This window comes from Podarcis melisellensis (assembly GCF_964234715.1).
Source record: "Podarcis melisellensis genome assembly, chromosome: 8".
Classification (NCBI taxonomy): Eukaryota; Metazoa; Chordata; class Lepidosauria; order Squamata; family Lacertidae; genus Podarcis; species Podarcis melisellensis.
Window position 1 is genome coordinate 1,711,155 of NC_138540.1, and position 17,767 is coordinate 1,728,921.

At 48.5% G+C, this 17,767-nt stretch overlaps 1 protein-coding gene across 11 annotated transcripts in view; it reads right to left on the reverse strand.

The window, feature by feature from the left end:
• Positions 1-17,767, reverse strand: part of ANK1 (ankyrin 1) — a 181,314-nt gene that overhangs the window by 38,900 nt on the left and 124,647 nt on the right. For 10 of the 11 annotated variants that reach the window (XR_014170939.1, XM_081921261.1, XM_081921265.1 and 7 more), the window contains exons 21-28: positions 12,021-12,113; positions 11,837-11,909; positions 10,731-10,754; positions 5,474-5,570; positions 3,700-3,781; positions 3,013-3,110; positions 2,282-2,506; positions 827-981 (exon numbers count right to left, since the gene is read on the reverse strand). Coding sequence is in view for 10 of the 11 variants with exons in the window: in XM_081921261.1 (XP_081777387.1) it covers positions 827-981; positions 2,282-2,506; positions 3,013-3,110; positions 3,700-3,781; positions 5,474-5,570; positions 10,731-10,754; positions 11,837-11,909; positions 12,021-12,113 (847 nt within the window). In the remaining variant the exon portion in view is untranslated. The remainder of the gene's footprint in view (positions 1-826; positions 982-2,281; positions 2,507-3,012; positions 3,111-3,699; positions 3,782-5,473; positions 5,571-10,730; positions 10,755-11,836; positions 11,910-12,020; positions 12,114-17,767) is intronic. The other variant, XM_081921262.1, reaches the window with a different exon arrangement.

The window sequence follows — 17,767 nt, forward strand, 5'->3', positions numbered from 1 at the left end:
TTCCAGAAACCAGAAGCATTGCCGCCTCCAACTTTGGAGGCAGAGCACAGCCTTTCTGGCTAGTAGCCTTTGACAGCCCTCCCCTCCATCACTCTGCTTAATCCAGAGGCATAGCTGGGTGAGGCGGGGGGCACTGGGGGCCACACCGTGGGGCCTGTAGCATGCCTGAGCCACGCGTCTCTCCTGAGGGGGAAGCGGTGGGCAAACTGCCTGCAAGCTCAGCGCTGCTTTTTCGAGCAGTGTGGGGCTTGCGCCTGCCCACCGCCTCAGCCGCCCTACAGAGAGGCTCCATGCAGCATGCTCTGCCCCCATTGGCGGCCTGCCCTGCCCCCATAGGTGTCTCTCTCCACCCCCATCTGCAGGGTGCGCACACGGCCCCGGGCACCCGAGTGGCTAGCTATGCTATGCTTGGTGGTTAGGGCAGGGGTGGAAAACCTCAGGCCCGGGGGGCAGGCACAAGCAGCCCTCCTGATCTCTCCTCGTGGCCCCTGGAAGTCTCTGTAGGCCACCCCCCCCTTGTTTTTGCCATGTTGGAATGTGTCCTTGAAGATAATGCTTCTTGCCTGCCTGAATGGGGGCAGAGCGGGCTGAGAGTGGGCAAAGAAACCAGTTTACTGCACCAAGTTGAAATTCACATTCATTTCTCTGCCCGCTTTTGCCTCCGGTCTCTGGGAGGCTGCCCAGAAGCAAAGGGGGCTGAGGATGGTCCCTCTGCCCCTGAGCTGAGGCTTGGAAACCAGCAAAGCTATTGTCACTTCCTTGCTCCTTGGGCAGTTTTGAGCCTCTTCCCCAACTGGTTTCCCCTGTCCCTGCCAGGCACTCGTACCTTCATCCATGCCATTGAGGACCTGGTCCAAGTAGCTCTCCCCATAGCGGCTGCGGTGCTCCTTCCATATGGATCCATTCTCACTGCGCAGAACCACCAGCTCCCTGTCACCGCGGCCGTGCGAGGCAAAGTGAGGGATCTCCACGATTACAGGGCTGTAGGAGAGTGGAGTGTCAGGGCCCAAAGCGAGTGGCCATTATGCTCACCCGAGAGTTGGGGAGAAGCACCTCTGCTGTGCAACTTTCTCACATAACATCAAATGCCCCACGGGATTGTCAGTGCTGCTGTGCAAGCAGGAGGATATTTTTTCTGCTTGTGTTGGTGGGAATGTTCTGGCATCCAAATTCTGGACAGACAATTTTCAAGAAATCTTTTAAAATTTTAAATGTCCCACCCAAGCCTCCTCACAACTTGCACTTTCGAACTTGTGGCATGATCAAATGGCAACTTTCTGATCTAAGAAACATCTTCCATGGATGCAGCGAGAACTTCTTTGGCCTGGAAATGGAAGCTTCAACTACAGGACTTAAGCTTCTTGCTGTGGTACAAGAATATGTTCTTGTCCCCATTCTGCTTCTTCCATGCCTGGAATGCAGAGAGCCAAGCGGGTTTCCCTGCTCCTCTGAGCAAATGTCAATTCGGAGAAAACCCAAATTGCCATTTGCTCCATATGCTGAGCACTACGGATCAGTTTTCTCCAGGGGAAAGCAGCAGGAGAAGAGGAAGTGTATGTAGATTCTGGCTAGTGCAGAAAAAATAACTCACAAATTATGTGCTTTTAAAGGTAAGGAAGACCTGGAACGTTTTTACGCCACTGGGTGGGATATTTCTTATGTGTCAGATTCAGATACACTGAACTTTCCCGCACCATCAAATTGTGATATTTGGCTTTGATTCTATGTTTTGCTTCTTTTCCTGTTTTACATTATCTGTTTTCTGTTTCTTTGGAAAATACAACCTCTGTACTGCTCCTCCTATGTTTTGTAACTTTGATTTCGGGGTTTGGTTGGTTTTGGGTACTCTTGATTTTACATTAATAAAAAACCTTTATAATATTTATTTTTAAGTGTTGTGGAGAACTAGAGTCACAGAGCTGGAGGGACCCTGGAGGTCATTCAAAGGGACCCTGCACTTCAGCTGCATCTGGAGGACCACAGGCCCCCCATCCCTGCTCTGCTCCACAGCATCTCTATGCTGAAAGCCATGAACATATAACATACACAGAGAGATAGGATGCTGGGATTTCAGTTTGGATGTGCCCCCAAGCACTGCATTTGGCGCTTAGAGGTACCACGAGGGCTTTGATGTCTTCCTGATGTAGGAACAGCAGGGCCACCCACCACCTTCCTTTTCCTGCCCCAGCACACATGGCGGAGAGTGATTAGAGCTCAGAGTGCCAACTGGCCAGCAACCCGCTAGTGAGGAGAGGAGAGGAGAGTGTCTAGCCTTCTTCACCTGAGGAACTGTGCTCCGGCAGGGCCCAGGGCAATGATCCTGCTGGCCAACCCTTCTTCCTCGGCCAGAGGAGGTGGGGCCTGCAGTTTCTGGGGCTTGACCAGGCGGCAGGTGATGCGTGTGGGTGCTGCACACGTCCTGGGTGGGATGATGACGCGGAGGCCGTTGTGCCTGCTCCCACGCATGGACCCGCCACGAGCATCCACCATGAAACTGACGAGGAATCTGGGGAGGGGGCAAAAAGGCAGGATTCAATTGTCAAATGCACAGGTCACAGCAGGGCTTCCCAGAGTCCCAAAGCAGAGAAGCTTGGAAATGCACCCCCCTTCACCCCAGTGGTTGCTCCTCAGCTGGAGGATCTGCAGGGAACCCAGCTGCCAATTGTTCTGATTCTGCGCTAAGCTGCAGGTTTCCCAGGGGAAAGTGGTGTGGCAAGCAAAGGTGTGGCTGAGCTTCCTATGTTCCTTATTGGGAAAGAGCATTTGCCTTGAAAGCAGAAGGTCTCTTGGCAGGTGCTCTCCCTAAGGCCCAGGAGAGTTGCTGCCAGTCAGAGCATGCAGGACACAGCTGGGCTTGGCCGTTCCTTGATTTGACTCAGGATAAGTCATTGGGATAGCTGCAGGGGCTGATCTGTCTCATGTCCCTGGTGCCTGAAGGACACGCTCCACTTTGGGGTTTTGCAGGGAAACATCCCAGGGCAAGTGGGGATGTGAGAAGCAGGAGGAACTCACCCTGTGTGGACTGGGCTGGCCACAGGGCTGATGTTGTCGGAGGTCTCTGTGGCAGGGCTGCTTGGGATGAGAGACTCCTCGTCAAATTCCTTGGAAGCCTACAGGGACAGAATCAGAGGGCCCGTTCAAGCACAAGCCTAGATGCCTCCACCGACGACCTCTGTGGAAACTGAGGGCTCCCCATGCCCCCACCTCTGCCTTCTTCTTTTATGGGGGTCCATCTTCCTCCAGATCCCAATTTGGGGCCCCTTCCTCAGCATGCCAATGCTCCCACCCTACAGCCAGGGGTGAGTTGGGAGGGGACATTGGGCGGCAGCCTGCTTGAGACACATGTCTTCAAACCACGTGGGCTTTGGCCCCCTCCCAGAGCCATGGAGGCCAATGGAGATGACTCAGTGGGGACAGAAAGCCCCTCTCATCCAGCACCTGCAAAGAGCACTCTCTCTCCTGTGGATTCCAGCAACTGCTGCCCAAAAGAGATCCAGCCAGCCACGATGGGAGCTTCTCTGGGACAGGCATGTCAGTTTCAGGGCACCACTGCTGCAAAGGCATCATTTCTGGTCGCCAGTGGCTTAGCCTCCGAAGAGGGAGAAGCCAAGGGCCACTGTGGATGGACGCTGTGGGTCCCCCCCAGGTCCTTTTTACGGCTCTGCCCCTCCAGCTCTGCTGAGACAGACATGCACCCACCTGTTCTGGCTCCTCGGGTCGGATCAGGACCGTCTCAGGCGTCACACACGGGATTCGCGGGATGGCGGGAGACTCTTCTCTCCTGAGAAACAGAACACAGTCAAGCAACTATTGCTCAAAAACCTGATTTATATGTGGAATTCTTCTTAGCTTGTTTTGCATATAGAACTTTTAAAAAACTTGTTATGTACTGAAGTTCTCACCCTGGGCCAGAAGGGGGATACTGTAGATAGTTATGCAAATAAGAGATCGAAAGTGATGTTCAATGATTGGATAGTTTTAGAAAGTTGTAACAATTATGTGTACTGGAGCTCTATATAAGCAGGCTGACTGAGCCCTTCAGCTCAGTTCTGTTCTGGCCTCTGAATAAAGAATCGCTGTGTCATCTGATATGTTCACCCACAACTTAACAAAACTGTTTCTACGTTCTTCTGGTTTTATGCTTGCAACCATCCCATTCATTTCCTAAGTGGGCATTTTATTGCCTTTTCCTGCACTGGAGCTCAAAGTGGTGTACATGGTCCCCCCCCCCTTTCCTCCTCACAACAGCCCTGTGAGGTTGCTGCCCTGGACACAGAATTGACCTGCGCCTCCATGGACAGCTGTGAGTCCAAAATGACTCCCAGGCTGCGCACCTGGTCCTTCAGGGGCACAGTTACCCCATTCAGGACCAGGGAGTCTCCACACCTGCCCGCCTTTTCTCCCCCCAAAATAGTACTTCTGTCTTGTCAGGATTCAACCTCAATCTGTTAGCCACCATCCATCCTCCAACCGCCTCCAGACACTCACACAGGACCTTCACCGCCTTCACTGGTTCTGATTTAAAGGAGAGGTAGAACTGGGTATCATCCGCATACTGATGAACACCCATCCCAAACCCCCTGATGATCTCTCCCAGCGGCTGCATGTAGATGTTGAAAAGCATCGGGGAGAGGACAGAACCCTGAGGCACCCCACAAGTGAGAGCCCAGGGGTCTGAACACTCATCCCCCACCACCACTTTCTGAACACGGCCCAGGGGGAAGGAGCGGAACCACTGTATGACAGTGCCCCCAGCTCCCAGCCCCTCAAGACGGTCCAGAAGGATGTTATGGTCGATGGTATCAAACGCCGCTGAGAGATCCAGCAGAACTAGGAAACAGCTCTCACCTTTGTCCCTAGCCCGCCGGAGATCATCAACCAGTGCGACCAAGGCAGTTTCAGTCCCATGATGAGGCCTGAATCCCAACTGGAAGGGATCCAAATGGTCCGCTTCTTCCAGGCGTGCCTGGAGTTGTTCAGCAACCACTCGCTCAATCACCTTGCCCAAGAATGGAAGATTTGAGACTGGGCGATAGTTGGCCATTGTGACCGCATCTAAATATGGTTTTTAAGAAGCGGTTTAATAACCGCCTCTTTTAGCAGGTCTGGGAAGGCTCCCTCACGGAGAGAAGTATTCACCACCCCACGAAGCCCATCACCCAGCCCTTCCCGGCTAGCTTTTATAAGCCAGGATGGGCAAGGATCAAGGAGACAGGTGGTTGGCTTCAATCGTCCAAGCAGCCTGTCCACATCCTCGGAGGTAACAGATTGGAATTGATCCCACGCAACTTGACTAGAATGGTATTTATTACCATTCAAACAATAATTGCTCCTTGTTAAATTCACCCCAGTGGAAGGGAGGCCAGCTGAAGTCTCTGCTGGAGGGACCCAAATGTCTTGGGCCCAACCCCAGCTTCCCCCGAAAGGACAACTCCCGCCTTGCTGCTTCCCTGCCCTGCCCAGCATGTCTTACGTGTGGTCCAGTTTGGGGACAAACTCCACAATTTCTCTCTCATCCTCCTGATACTGGAAGTCCCGCTTCTGTGGCTTTGTAGTGGGCAACTCATCGCCTGAAAAAGAGAGAGGGCTGAAAAGAAAAGGGGGGAAGAAAGCCCCACCAGCAGCACGATGGGGGGGGGCACTTGGCTCAGGGCCAAATCGAGCAGCAAAGCAGCGCTTGTAGCCAACTGGGCAATGGAGGGACGTTGGCCCTCCTGCCGCTTGAGATCCAGGCTGGGGAAGGGGCCGAGGGAATCACTGGGGGTGAGCGGGCTGTTGGTTTCCATTTGGGCAGGACCCCACTTTGCTCCATGGATGTTTAAGGGCTGCAGTGACATGAGAGGAGATGGTTCACAGGGGCAACGCCAGGGTTAGGGCTCATCCACACTGACCATTCGCCCCACACTTTTTTCACTCAGCTCCACCCTTTAAAACTCCATGTCGGAGTGCTCCCCCCCCCCATTGCTTTCCCCAGAATAAACAGCAATTTGAGTTTTCTGTGGCTTCCCATATGCTCTGATTCAGCAGTAAAAAGCAGGAAAGCACCACGGCAAAAACCCCACAAAAACTCAGACACAAACCAGGAAGGCGTGGGGTGTGCCTCAAAACGTGCATGAGCCTTTAGAGGCCCAGGTGGTGAGAGATGCTGACCTGGGAGATTTGTCTACAATTCCATCCTGGGAAGGGCATGGGATCTGGCCACACAGAACAGCCAACTCCAGCATCACCCCATGGCAATGTATCAAATGGGGCAGAGGGGGGAGGCACAAAGGGGGCTCCCCAGGCCTCTGTCCCAGACACTCGGGAGCCTCCCCAGGCTTCTTCTCCTCCCCCCTGGCTCTGCTCACAGCCTCGTGGGGTCTCCCTTGGCCGGAATGTGGCCTTGCTGGGATGGAGGCGGGGGGGGGGGGGCAGGAGGAGCAAGGAGTCGGCTGCACAGAGAGTCGGTTGCACTATGGCTTGGCCCCCTTTGGCCCCTGCCCATTCCAGCATGAGCTTTGCTCTTCCCATGCTGCTTGCACACCTTCTCTCTCTCTCCTGCTCTGTTGCTAAGGGCAATTTTCAAAGAAACTGAAGGCTTCTTACTACCCACAAGACAAGACAATTAAAAGGCGGATAATATGAGGAACGGCTAAGGGAGCTGGGCATGTTTAGCCTGGAGAAGAGGAGGTTAAGGGGTGATATGATAGCCATGTTCAAATATATAAAAGGATGTCACATAGAGGAGGGAGAAAGGTTGTTTTCTGCTGCTCCAGAGAAGCGGACACGGAGCAATGGATCCAAACTACAAGAAAGAAGATTCCACCTAAACATTAGGAAGAACTTCCTGACAGTAAGAGCTGTCCGACAGTGGAATTTGCTGCCAAGGAGTGTGGTGGAGTCTCCTTCTTTGGAGGTCTTTAAGCAGAGGCTTGACAACCACATGTCAGGAGTGCTCTGATGGTGTTTCCTGCTTGGCAGGGGGTTGGACTCGATGGCCCTTGTGGTCTCTTCCAACTCTATGATTCTATGATTCTATAATAATCCCCATGAAAACCTCATGGACTGGCAGCCAAGCCAGGATCCCAGCACAGCTATAAAAACTGGGGTGGTGGTATGCAGCTGAGTCCTACTCAGTGTAGACCCCTTGAGATGAATGAGCCTAAGCTAGGCATGCTGGGGAACATCAATGGGTTTACTACTGGGCAGAATTAACTTTGGATACAACTCCAAACTCAAGGAGAAGTTGGAAAGGAGAAGGGCTGCCAGATCCCTCAGGAAGTCTCCAGATGTGCCTGGGGGAGGGGCTGACTCTCCAGGGAGGAGAGAAGGCCTTTTATTTTTATTTGTTTTTTTTAAAATTAAGAAGATTGGGGGGGGGGGGAGATGGCAGATGTAGTTGACTGCTGGCACTCCTCTCAGTGGAGATAATTATGCAGGGATTCAAGGGACCGAGGTAAGGGAGTTCAAGGATAAGCTTCAAATGCTCAGAAGAAAAAATCATTACACCAGAGACAGAAGTTTTCAGGGTGGAGGAGTATCTCAAACGAGGACTCACAGGCCCCTGCATCGCATAATAGCCCTTAGATTAGATTCTTTTAACTATTTCTGAAACCTGGAAATAACTATAAATCCGATTTTCAATCTGTCAATTAATCAACACCCAGATGACAAATGGGCTGCTGGGGAATGAAAAAGCATTATTTAACAGCCTAAAAAATTAACCAAAAAGCTTATCTTAATCACTGGCAACTAAGAAAGAACACAACTGATAATATGGCTCTGAATCTGTTTAAAATCTTCACTTTATACTGCCCCTAAGTCTCCATCTTGTACATGCTGCATTGGCTGCAAAAACAAAACTGCACCTTGGTGGAACCGACGCACATATAAAAACCGCTTTGAAAATGCTTTTTTAAAAAGCGGTCTTAAAAATACATTGCATTTTTCATGTGGCTCACCATCGCCCTCTAGTGTCACATTGTATACTGCATGTAAAACACATTTAAAATCATATTATTTGCAGCTGTATAGCTGAGTCCCTTATCTTTGTGAGAAAGGAAGGAGCATTTAAAGAAGCAGACACAAGTTCCTGGAGGCAAAGGCAACACTGAATGCCTCCTCCCTCACTGGTGTCCTCTGCCAAGGGCTGGAGGAACAGCAAACAGAACCAAGAGCTGAGATGTGCAGAACGTTAAAGGAGACGGGATCAAAGATACACCAGATGAACGAGCACACAGGGCCTTTGGGGAAAGATGTGGGCCCAGATCTGCCTGACCATGAGATGACAGCCATACAGCTGTCTGGAGGACTGAAGCAGACAAAGTGGGGGTGAAGGGAATTGTGAACAGAGGCCTTAAGAGGCAACCGGAGATGGCAGCAGCGATGGAGCCGAGAGAGAAAAGGCTTTGGGTACAAATTAAAGGGAATACAGAAGAAAAAACCTCTAAGCTCTTGGGAAAAGAATGGGGAAAGTGGAGGATCAGAAGGATTTTCCTTTTTCTTTTCAACTAAGACGAAGCATGGTCAACAGGAAATAGGACTGGAACATAAGGAATTGGGTAGAAATTAATGAAGACACAAGTCAATAAGGAAGGACATTGTTAAGATTAGTCGGAAGGACTATTTTGACATGTAATGATAATAGCTGGAGAGCTCCTGTTGGACTTTTTGGATGGAAAAAGGTGGATTTCAGATGCCTGGGATTGAAGATTGAGAAAACAATGCCAAGCAGATTGGGAAATAGCTGGAAATTAATAGAGATAGATGTTATCCTGGAGGGCATATTTTGAATAATTGTCATAATTGGCAGACAGAAAAGTGGAAGCCCTTCTTATTTTCTTTCTTAAAACTTCTCTTATCTTCTTTTTATATGAGCTCTCATTCTTCTTGTTGTTGTTCTTGTGTTTTGGTTAATTCCATCTACATTTATGCTTTGTTTTTGTAGTTTTCTGTCTTAGGCTAATGAAAATAAATGCAGGAAGGCGATGGCTGGAAGATGGAGAGCCATGTGTGAGGGCAGAGCAGAGAGGATCTCCCAGAGTGGGAGGCTGGGGGAGAGGAGGGGGAAGCTCCCAGGTGAGAACTCATTCTTCTGTGTGGAGAATAAAGGTCAAGGCACAATGGTCATAAAGAGCCTTTTATTCTCTTTCTCTTCTTCTCTTCTTCTTTATTTTCTTCCTTTTCTTATTCTTGCTTCTTTCTTAATTTTCTTCTCTAGATTAGTCTGGCTTCTATTGTATTTTATGTGGAAAAAATAGATTATAAAAAAGAAGACTGTGCGTGCAGCTTGCAAGCTTCAGCCCAGCAGGAGCCAGCTGCAAAAATGTATAGACTTTTGGGGCCTTAGCCCTCTCTGCTCTCCCAATTAACCTCCATCTCCAGGACTCAGTGGTGGGAGGGAGCACAAAGGAATACAAAGAACTGGGCTGGGCTGAAGGGGAGGAGAGGGTGATGAGTCCGCATGCATACCTGGCTCATTCGTTAGACTTTGTGGGTTTCGTGTGAATGACATACTTTCAGCGACTGTGTTTAATGCTTAACGTGCCATGCCTAGTGACATCTGGGGGCCCACTTCCTCAGGGCTCCTGAAATCTCAGGAACTGGGATGCTCCTAGACCAGAAGCAAAAGTGGGGTGAGTGTCCACACCATGAGGAGTGATCACTCTTTCAGACCAACTTAGACCACCATGGCCTTGATGCCTGTGAATGGCCTGGCCAGGTTGGGCTCCAAGCTCAGGTGGCCTGGAGAACTAAGCCAGGGGCCTGATAAAAGGTTTGGGGCCGGATGACATGTGACCTTCACAGCATAGTTCTAACAGTGCTGGGCTGTTTCAGATTTCACCCCAGGACATTAAAGGAAAAGAGGGTGCTTTAACCCTTGGTCATGATCCTGACCCAACCAGCCCTTGTACCTGAAATGGAAGCAAATGGGATCCTTTCGGTGAGTGCAAATTGCAGGCATAGGACAATTAATGGGCATGGAGTGGACAAGGGTTGTATCAACTACTGATTCTACTCAGAGTAAAACTGTGCTGGGTCCTAATCTGAATCAGCCCTTCTGCCCTGGCAGTTTTGGGAGGGGGTGGGGTGCCCTGCATTTGTGGCCACATGTAGTTTGGTCCACAGTGCAGGGGTGGGGTGGAGGAAGGAGGAGGAGCTGCTGAGAGCTGGTCAGTTACTGGGAAGGATGGGTCGTTGTCACCAACTTCAAGGAAAGCAGGGAGGTTGGGGGGGATGGCTCAGATCCTTGTGCTGTCTTCCCTCCCACTTAAGCGACTCCTCCGATCCTTGAAGGAGATGGGAAGTGAGGTGGAAACGCAAATGTGGAAAGAGGGGGAGAAGGGGGTACAGGAGTGATGGTCAGCAGCAAGGGGAGTCCGGGAGCAAAAGGAGATGGTTCCCTTCTATGGGAGACGGGCAAAAGCCCAGGTTTCTTCCTGGGATAGCTCTCTAAGCCCTGGCACAGATGCCCTGGCATGCCTCCCACCTGTGGACCAGTGTGCAGCAGAGCTCAGCAGCCATATGGGTGAGGGCTCTCTCATGCAGCCCCCTTCCCCACGCCACCCTCTCCCCACCATCCTCACAGCCACAGACACAATGAGTGGGCAGGTGGGCGAGCTGGCCCCCTGGGAAGCCAAGGGCGGCATGGGATGGAGGTATGTGAGGCCTGGTGGGTCCGCGTGGGGTGGAATGGGGCGGATGGGTCGGGCGGGCAAGCCATGCCCACAACAGCAACACACAGTCCGTACCCAGGAGAGTTATGTGAGCCGTGCCTGGAAAGCAAGAAAAAAAGAAGAGCAGGTTTGAACTGCGCGCTCCAGGTTGGTGGGCGCAAACGCACAAGTACATGGTGGCGGGCCTGGCACCCTCTGTGCCTCAGCTCAAAACCAAACACCTGCTAGGCCGCTGGTGTTTGGCATCATTCTGAGAGAGGCGGGAGGCAGATATCTTGGGGAAAGAAGGCCCTGTCCCTGATGGCAGCCAGGCAGGAGATCCATGCCTGCTGTTCAGCTGTGAGCCCTGCAGGGGCTTGGACCAGATGGTTGCTAGGGTCACTTTCCAGCTCTACAAATCTAGTGCCCCTATACAGCTTCACCTCTGGCTTCTAAGATTCAGCAGGCACTTCCTCAAGCAATTTCAAGCACATTTTATATATTTATTTGATTCACAACATAAAATCTAGGCCTTCATATGGGCCAGAAACTTGTTTCAAAACAATAATCTAAGCCGAAGATTCTCAGGATTCTCACTGCCCTATTCTGTGCTTTTGATGTGCTCCCCTGGGACTGAGGCAAACGCAGAGACCCGCTGGTGGCGCATCCTTTTGCAGGGACTTGAACTGCTCTAAGCTGTGCAGAAAGCAAGCCTTGCTGGTCATGTTCTCCAAGCTACTGTAAGCTGAATTCAAAAAGGAAGTGGAGGCACCGTCACAAACCTATTTCCAAATAATTTGTGAAGGCTTGAAAAATAGAGGCTACTTATGCTTGGGGGGGGCAGGTAGGGAAATGGATCTGGGCAGGCAGGAGGAGTGGCAGATAAAATCAAGCAGGGAGAGAAAGGTTGCGGAATGTTCCGTTTCAGTTCAGTCCTCTTTTCTACCAAAAAATACCCAATGCAGCCATTAAACAGGAAAAGCTGGCAGGATTCAGGCTGTGCACACAACTTCCCAAAGATTTCCGGGAACTGTCCTTTGAGGGGTGCTGGGAACTATAGCTCTGTGAGGGGAAAACTGCAGTTCCCAAGTTTCTTGGGGTGGGTGGAGAATGCGCTTTGGTGTGTGCACAGCCTCTGTCACCCTCGTGCCCGTATCTCCCTCCCAGAGCAGCCCCAAGCACAGGGGAAGCCGGAAACGCACCTTCGTCCTCGGACACATCCAGGATCTCGTCCACCGTCTCTGGTAAACTCATGTGGTGCTTGTCACTGAATGACTGCAAGAGGCAACAGGTCAGGTGGGAGCACAGCTTCAGGGTCACCACAGCACTGCTCCCCCTCCCCACCCCACCCTCCAACCCCAGGTTAGGCTTGACTGGGAGACTCACCAAGAAGCTGGACTCATCAGTGACAATTTTCAGCACATCGGTCACAGAAATGTAGCCCAGACGCTTGGCAATGGCCAGAGGTGTGGCCCCATTCTGCAGAGAGAAGAGGGCAGGTGGGAGAAAACCACTCAGCCAACAGCATACAAGCCTCAGGTCAGGCCTGTGTGTAAATATCTACATTTTTTTGCACCAAAAAGCTGAATTTAGCAATTTGCAAAAAGTATGCAAACTTGCATTCAAGTTGCATAATGGGGAAGGGCCAGGAGCTTTTCTGGACAATGAAACCCGCACTTCAGCCACTGAAAATCTCAGTGCAGAGGGAACTGTAGCTCTGAAATGGGGATTAGGGAGCTCCTAAGAACTCTCTTCACCCTCAGCGAACTACAGCTCCCAGAATTCTTTGCAAGAGTGGAAGCCATGATTTTAAAAAGTTGTATCAATATATTTTTAATGTATGCTACAAATGTGACCAAGGATTCTTCCTGCCTCTAATAAATAAATTATTATTATTATTATTATTATTATTATTATTATTATTATTATTTACCCCATCTATCTGACATATTTTGCCCCAGCCACTCTGGGTGGCTTCCAACACATATAAAGACATAATCAAACATCAATCATTAAAAACGTCCCTTTACAGGACCGCCTTCAGATGTCTTCTAAGAGTCAGATTGTTGTTTATTTCCTTGAAGGGGGCTGTTCCACAGGGCGGGTGCCACTACCAATAAGGCCCTCTGTCTAGTTCCCTGTAGCTTCACTTCTCTCAGTGAGGGAACCGCCAGAAGGCCCTCACAGACAGACCCTGGTTGAACGATGGGGGTGGAGACGCTCCTTCAGGTATACTGGGCTGAGGCTGTTTAGGTCTTAAAGGGTCAGCACCAACACTTTGAATTGTGCTCAGAAACATACTGGGAGCCAGTGAAGATCCTTTGGGACCAGTGTTCTATGGTCTCCGCAGCCTCTGGCGAGACAGTACACAGGGAGGCAGGGTCTCATCCGGCGTACCAGATGGAGCTGGTAGACAGCCTCTTTGTCAGGGAGAAGGCTAAACTTAACTGTTCTACCTTACAGATAGGTAGCTGTGTTGGTCTGCCATAGTCAAAACAAAAAAAAATCCTTCCAGTAGCACCTTAAAGACCAACTAAGTTAGTTCTTGGTATGAGCTTTCGTGTTGTTACGGAAGGGGGGGGGGCATGTCTTCTTCACCTTCTTCGCGACAATATATCCATTTATTCCCAATTGTCAATGTCAAAAGGGACTAAAATCTATAACATCCATAGAAAATCAACGTGCCAATTTGCTCAATTTCTCTAGGACTCCATCACCCTTCCCCTGTCTTCCATAATCCCTCAAGTAAGGTGTCAAGACCCTAGTCCTGTCAAATCACTCTGCCAAGCCTTTCCTCCGGTCAATGCCAGGTGGCAGACTATGCATACATGGACCATTGTCTTCCCATCACCCTCAGGAAGCGCTTATCTGCGCATATCTCCAACTCTGCATATTCCCCCCTCCCTCCTCCTATATGTTAATCCGGTGTAACCCAACCTCTCCTTAATGTATTCATGATGTAACCCAACCTTTCCTTAATGTATTCATGATGTAACTGGGATGTATTTTGCACTGTATTCTGGGACATGGAGGGAGTTTCAAAAGTTCATGTCACCCCTTTCTCGCTGTTCAATCTCGTCTTGAACCTGTTGCGCAATAAACCTTGGGTCTCCACATTTTGCTCCTGTCCGGCTGAGCTCATTTTCTTCCGCAGGGACCCACGGACACTTAGTCCGACGAGCTGGGTGGCAGTGTAGCCCCGCACCCAGATTTTAGCCATAACAGTTGGCCGCCCAACGTGGGGCATGCGGTTCTCCCGCGTTGCTGACCGGGGCCCCCGAAATCTTCAGTCGGCACCAGGCCATTTTGCCTGGGAAGATCCTTTGGACCCCCGGCCATCTTCCAGGCGGTAATCGAAAGCCCCAGGAGTTCAGCCGGGGAGCAAAGAGGGATCCAGCCGGCTTATTCATCGATCCCGGGATCATCATAGAAGACGCATGAGTATAAGGAAAAGGAAAATCCAGTGCACTGGTGGGAAGGGGGTGGAAGTCTCCTGGCAACTGAATTCTCTGCCCTCCTCTCTATCGCTCCTTCTCGCCTATCTCCTGGTCCAATTGGTGAGAGAGACCGTGGACTGCTGCTCAACCCGAAAGGGGGGTTCTGAGCTCTATCTCTTTCTCCTCTCAAATCCTCCAGTCAGCCGCACCAATTGAGAGTCCGAAAGTAAGACGGAGAGACCCGGCTTGGAAAGACAGCCGACTCTCTGCAACGGGCATCCCAGTTGAAAGCAAGGGGTTGGAGTTCTCTTTCCGAACTTCCCGAGCGTCCTTGCTAGGGGGCAGGAAGTGGTCTTGCTTTCTATCCCAATCCCAGCCGCACTGGTCGGTGCCACGTAACACGTGTATCGTGCGTGAGCCCGCTTCCAAAAGCAATGGGGATTTTCAGTTCGAAATTCTATCCAGGGATCACCCGATCTGGCACCGCACGGCACGGGCGTCCAGTAGGGGCCCTTTTCCTGAGATTGTGACGATAGGTAGGAGGTTGCCAGGAGGGATAGCCCATGAGGAATTGGGCGGGATCGGCAGAGTGGAAAAGGACCCCAGGTTATTAAATAGGAAATAGGAAAGGAATAGAAAAAGGAACCGAGTGGGTGAAGCTCGTTAAATTGTTAGAAAGTTGCCAAGCAACAAGGAAAAGGAAAAAACCCTAAATAGCCCCCTGTACAAGTTACCCAAATCCAAATCAACCCCTCTCTTTCTCCCTTCTCTATCCCCCCCAAAAGAAAAACAACCAAAAAAAAGCAACAACAACGCATGCATATATAAAGGGGTACCCAGTCAACTAAGCATTGTGAGCCCTGCCAGTTTGGTTAACTGGTTGTGTTTGAAGAGGCAAGGAGGCTCTTAAAACCATGTGGGACCTTCCTACTAATTTTACTTAATGAAGCCAAAGGGAGCGGCCCAACTCCTTGCAATAACCAACTAAAGAATGAGAATATATATGTTTACATGTTGTCTGTTATGTGTGTTGTCTGTTAATACATATATGAAAATATGTATGTTTACATGTTGTCTGTTATGTGTGTTGTCTGTTCCTTCTGTCTCTGACAGACTGCCTTTCTTAAGTGTGCATAGTTTAAACTGCAAGCTTGCTTCTAAATTTAAATCTAGGGAAGCCATGCTGGACCTTATCAATCTTAAAAACAGAAAAACAAAACAAAATGAGAATGAAGGGTGCAAATGTTTGTTATTTGAGAGAGGCTCGAAAGAGTCTTCCTCCGAATAGCTTAAGTGAGGAGTATGATTTTAAGTTGATGGTAGATAATGTTTTGTTGCAACTTTTAAGTTTGTGAGTCTATATCTGTGTTCCAGTCTTTTTTCCAGTATTTTGAAATGTGCTGTGAAGAAACTAATGTTTCTGCTGCAAAAGCCTAGTTGAGCCAATTGCTCTCTCAAGCTAAAATGCAGTATTTCATTCATTATGTGCCTATGAAAGTATGGTGTTCCTTCTAAGAAAAATATGTGAGTCCAGTTTTAACTTTGATTTGGTTGGACAGAAGAGTTATTGTAAGGCTCCAGATATCAGTCTCTATAAGACTTCCTGGCCTCTTTTCTCAGAAAATGCCCCCCCCCTGTTTCATTCTGTCTCTTTCAGTTTTTTCTCCCTTCTTACTTCTGTGCCAGGTAAATTTACTCCCGAGTAAGCATCCTTTAAAGGAAACTGCAAAGAGGGGGGAGCAATCTTTCCTAAGGTACCCTGCATCTCACTTTCCTATCTGTAGTTATTTAAAAAATCATCATCATCATCATCATCCTCATCATCTAAATTAGGCTTACTATTCCTCTGCAAGTTCAGGAAAAAATTGTTCACTTTTGTATTCCCTTTAAATCAAATCTATGGCTGTTTTAACTATGCTTAATAAAAGATCCTCTCCCTATCTTAGAAAAAAAACCTGTTCACTTCAATCTTCCTTTAAATATCATTTCACTAGGAACTTGCATTCTTTGGTCTAAGAAAGTAAACTCACTCAAACTATCTCAAGATCTGCTAAAAGGGTTCTGTGTAAAGTTGGGTACTTTTATTTTCCTCTTCCTTAGTACATGATAGGAGCATAGATGTTTCCTTTCCCAGTTGTAAATTTGTACTTAAATTTGATAGTACAAATCTTGCTGTGAAATCTTGCTGTGAACCCTATATTTTGGATGGTTGGACTAGATGACCCCAGGATCCCTTTCAACTCTCCCAATTTGGGGCTGTGTGGAAGGACATGTGTCTGCAAGCATTGGAGGATTGAAGGGTAATTCTTAAATTCTGGTGTGGTGATGGAGTTCAAATTCAGCCTAGCTTTGCTCTTTAGTTTTAAAACGTGAGAAGTGAAGCCGTGATGTTTTGAAGCACAACTGGTAATATCAAGCATTTGAGTGGTTACAGTGTTTATCATTTTGTCTACTATTTAAAAATCAGACTTCAAAGTCAATTCAAAGTTTAAGCACATACAAATACATATCGGCCTTGACCAATCCTGTAAATAAAGGGCAGGAAAATATTTTATTTTGTCTGCAAATGGTAAGGCTGAAATGACTGAGAATGTTAAATAAAAAAAATCCTATTAATTCTGACTCTCTGGCCCTTTTTCCCCATATATAAGGGCGTGGCAGATTATTCCGCAAATGGCCAGAGGGATATTAGCCCTTTCCTGTACATAAAGGAAGCAGTCCTTTTTGCTTGGGCTACAATTGCTAACTTTATTGAATACTTTAATTGCTCAGTTTCTCTTTTTTGTTTAAAAATCTAACCCTATTTTTAAAATCTACTCCTTACCCTTCCCTTATTCAAATTCTAATTTAGCCAAAAGATGCAACATTTTCAATAGTATAAAAGGTTTGCTGAGACATGAACTCCACACATGCACAGAGGCTAGATCAGTGGGGGGGGGGGAGATAGGAAAAGAAAAGAGAGAGAGGAAGGAGGGGGAACTGTAGGGGGGGAGAGGAGGTTTATGTAAAACTTAGAACCATTGAGAGAAATCACCCTTAATGTGTCCCAAGTTTGAAATCTTAACATGCCAAATTCTTTTCACAGGTAAATATCAAAGCATTCCACCCCTCAATGGGATTAAAATCACAGACTTTGTTTGTGTGCATTTTAACAGGATATGTGAACCCCAATAACAAAGTGTTTGTCCCCTTTTCCTCCCACAGCAACTTTCTTTCTGTTCTGTGAAACAAGTCTGAATCCCTACTATATTAGTGACTTCCATCTCTTTGTGGCTTTGACACTTTTAGAGTTACAAATAATCTGTTTTCACTTATTTAATCCGTTTTTCCATGATGTCTATGAAGTTAATCGAAGCACAACCAAACATTGTTTGTGGAATGGTATTTGTTTACCTTTTGCCTGAGCATTTCTTATTAATTCTGTCATTTTGGCTAGTTCAAGGTACTTGCACAACTTTAAATTGCCATTAAGTCATTTCCCAGTATTTTGCTATTAACATTCTAGCCGATGTTGTCACATCAAGAAACACTCTTTTATTTTCATTGTTACTTCAGATTTCTTAAAATTGTGTGTCTTAGCATTTATTTACTTTTGGTTCCTCATAGGTCATTGTGTGTGTGTGTGTGTGTGTGTGTGTGTTATTATTATTTTAACCTTGTATTTTCTTACAGTTCTCGTTCTCTACATATGGAGTA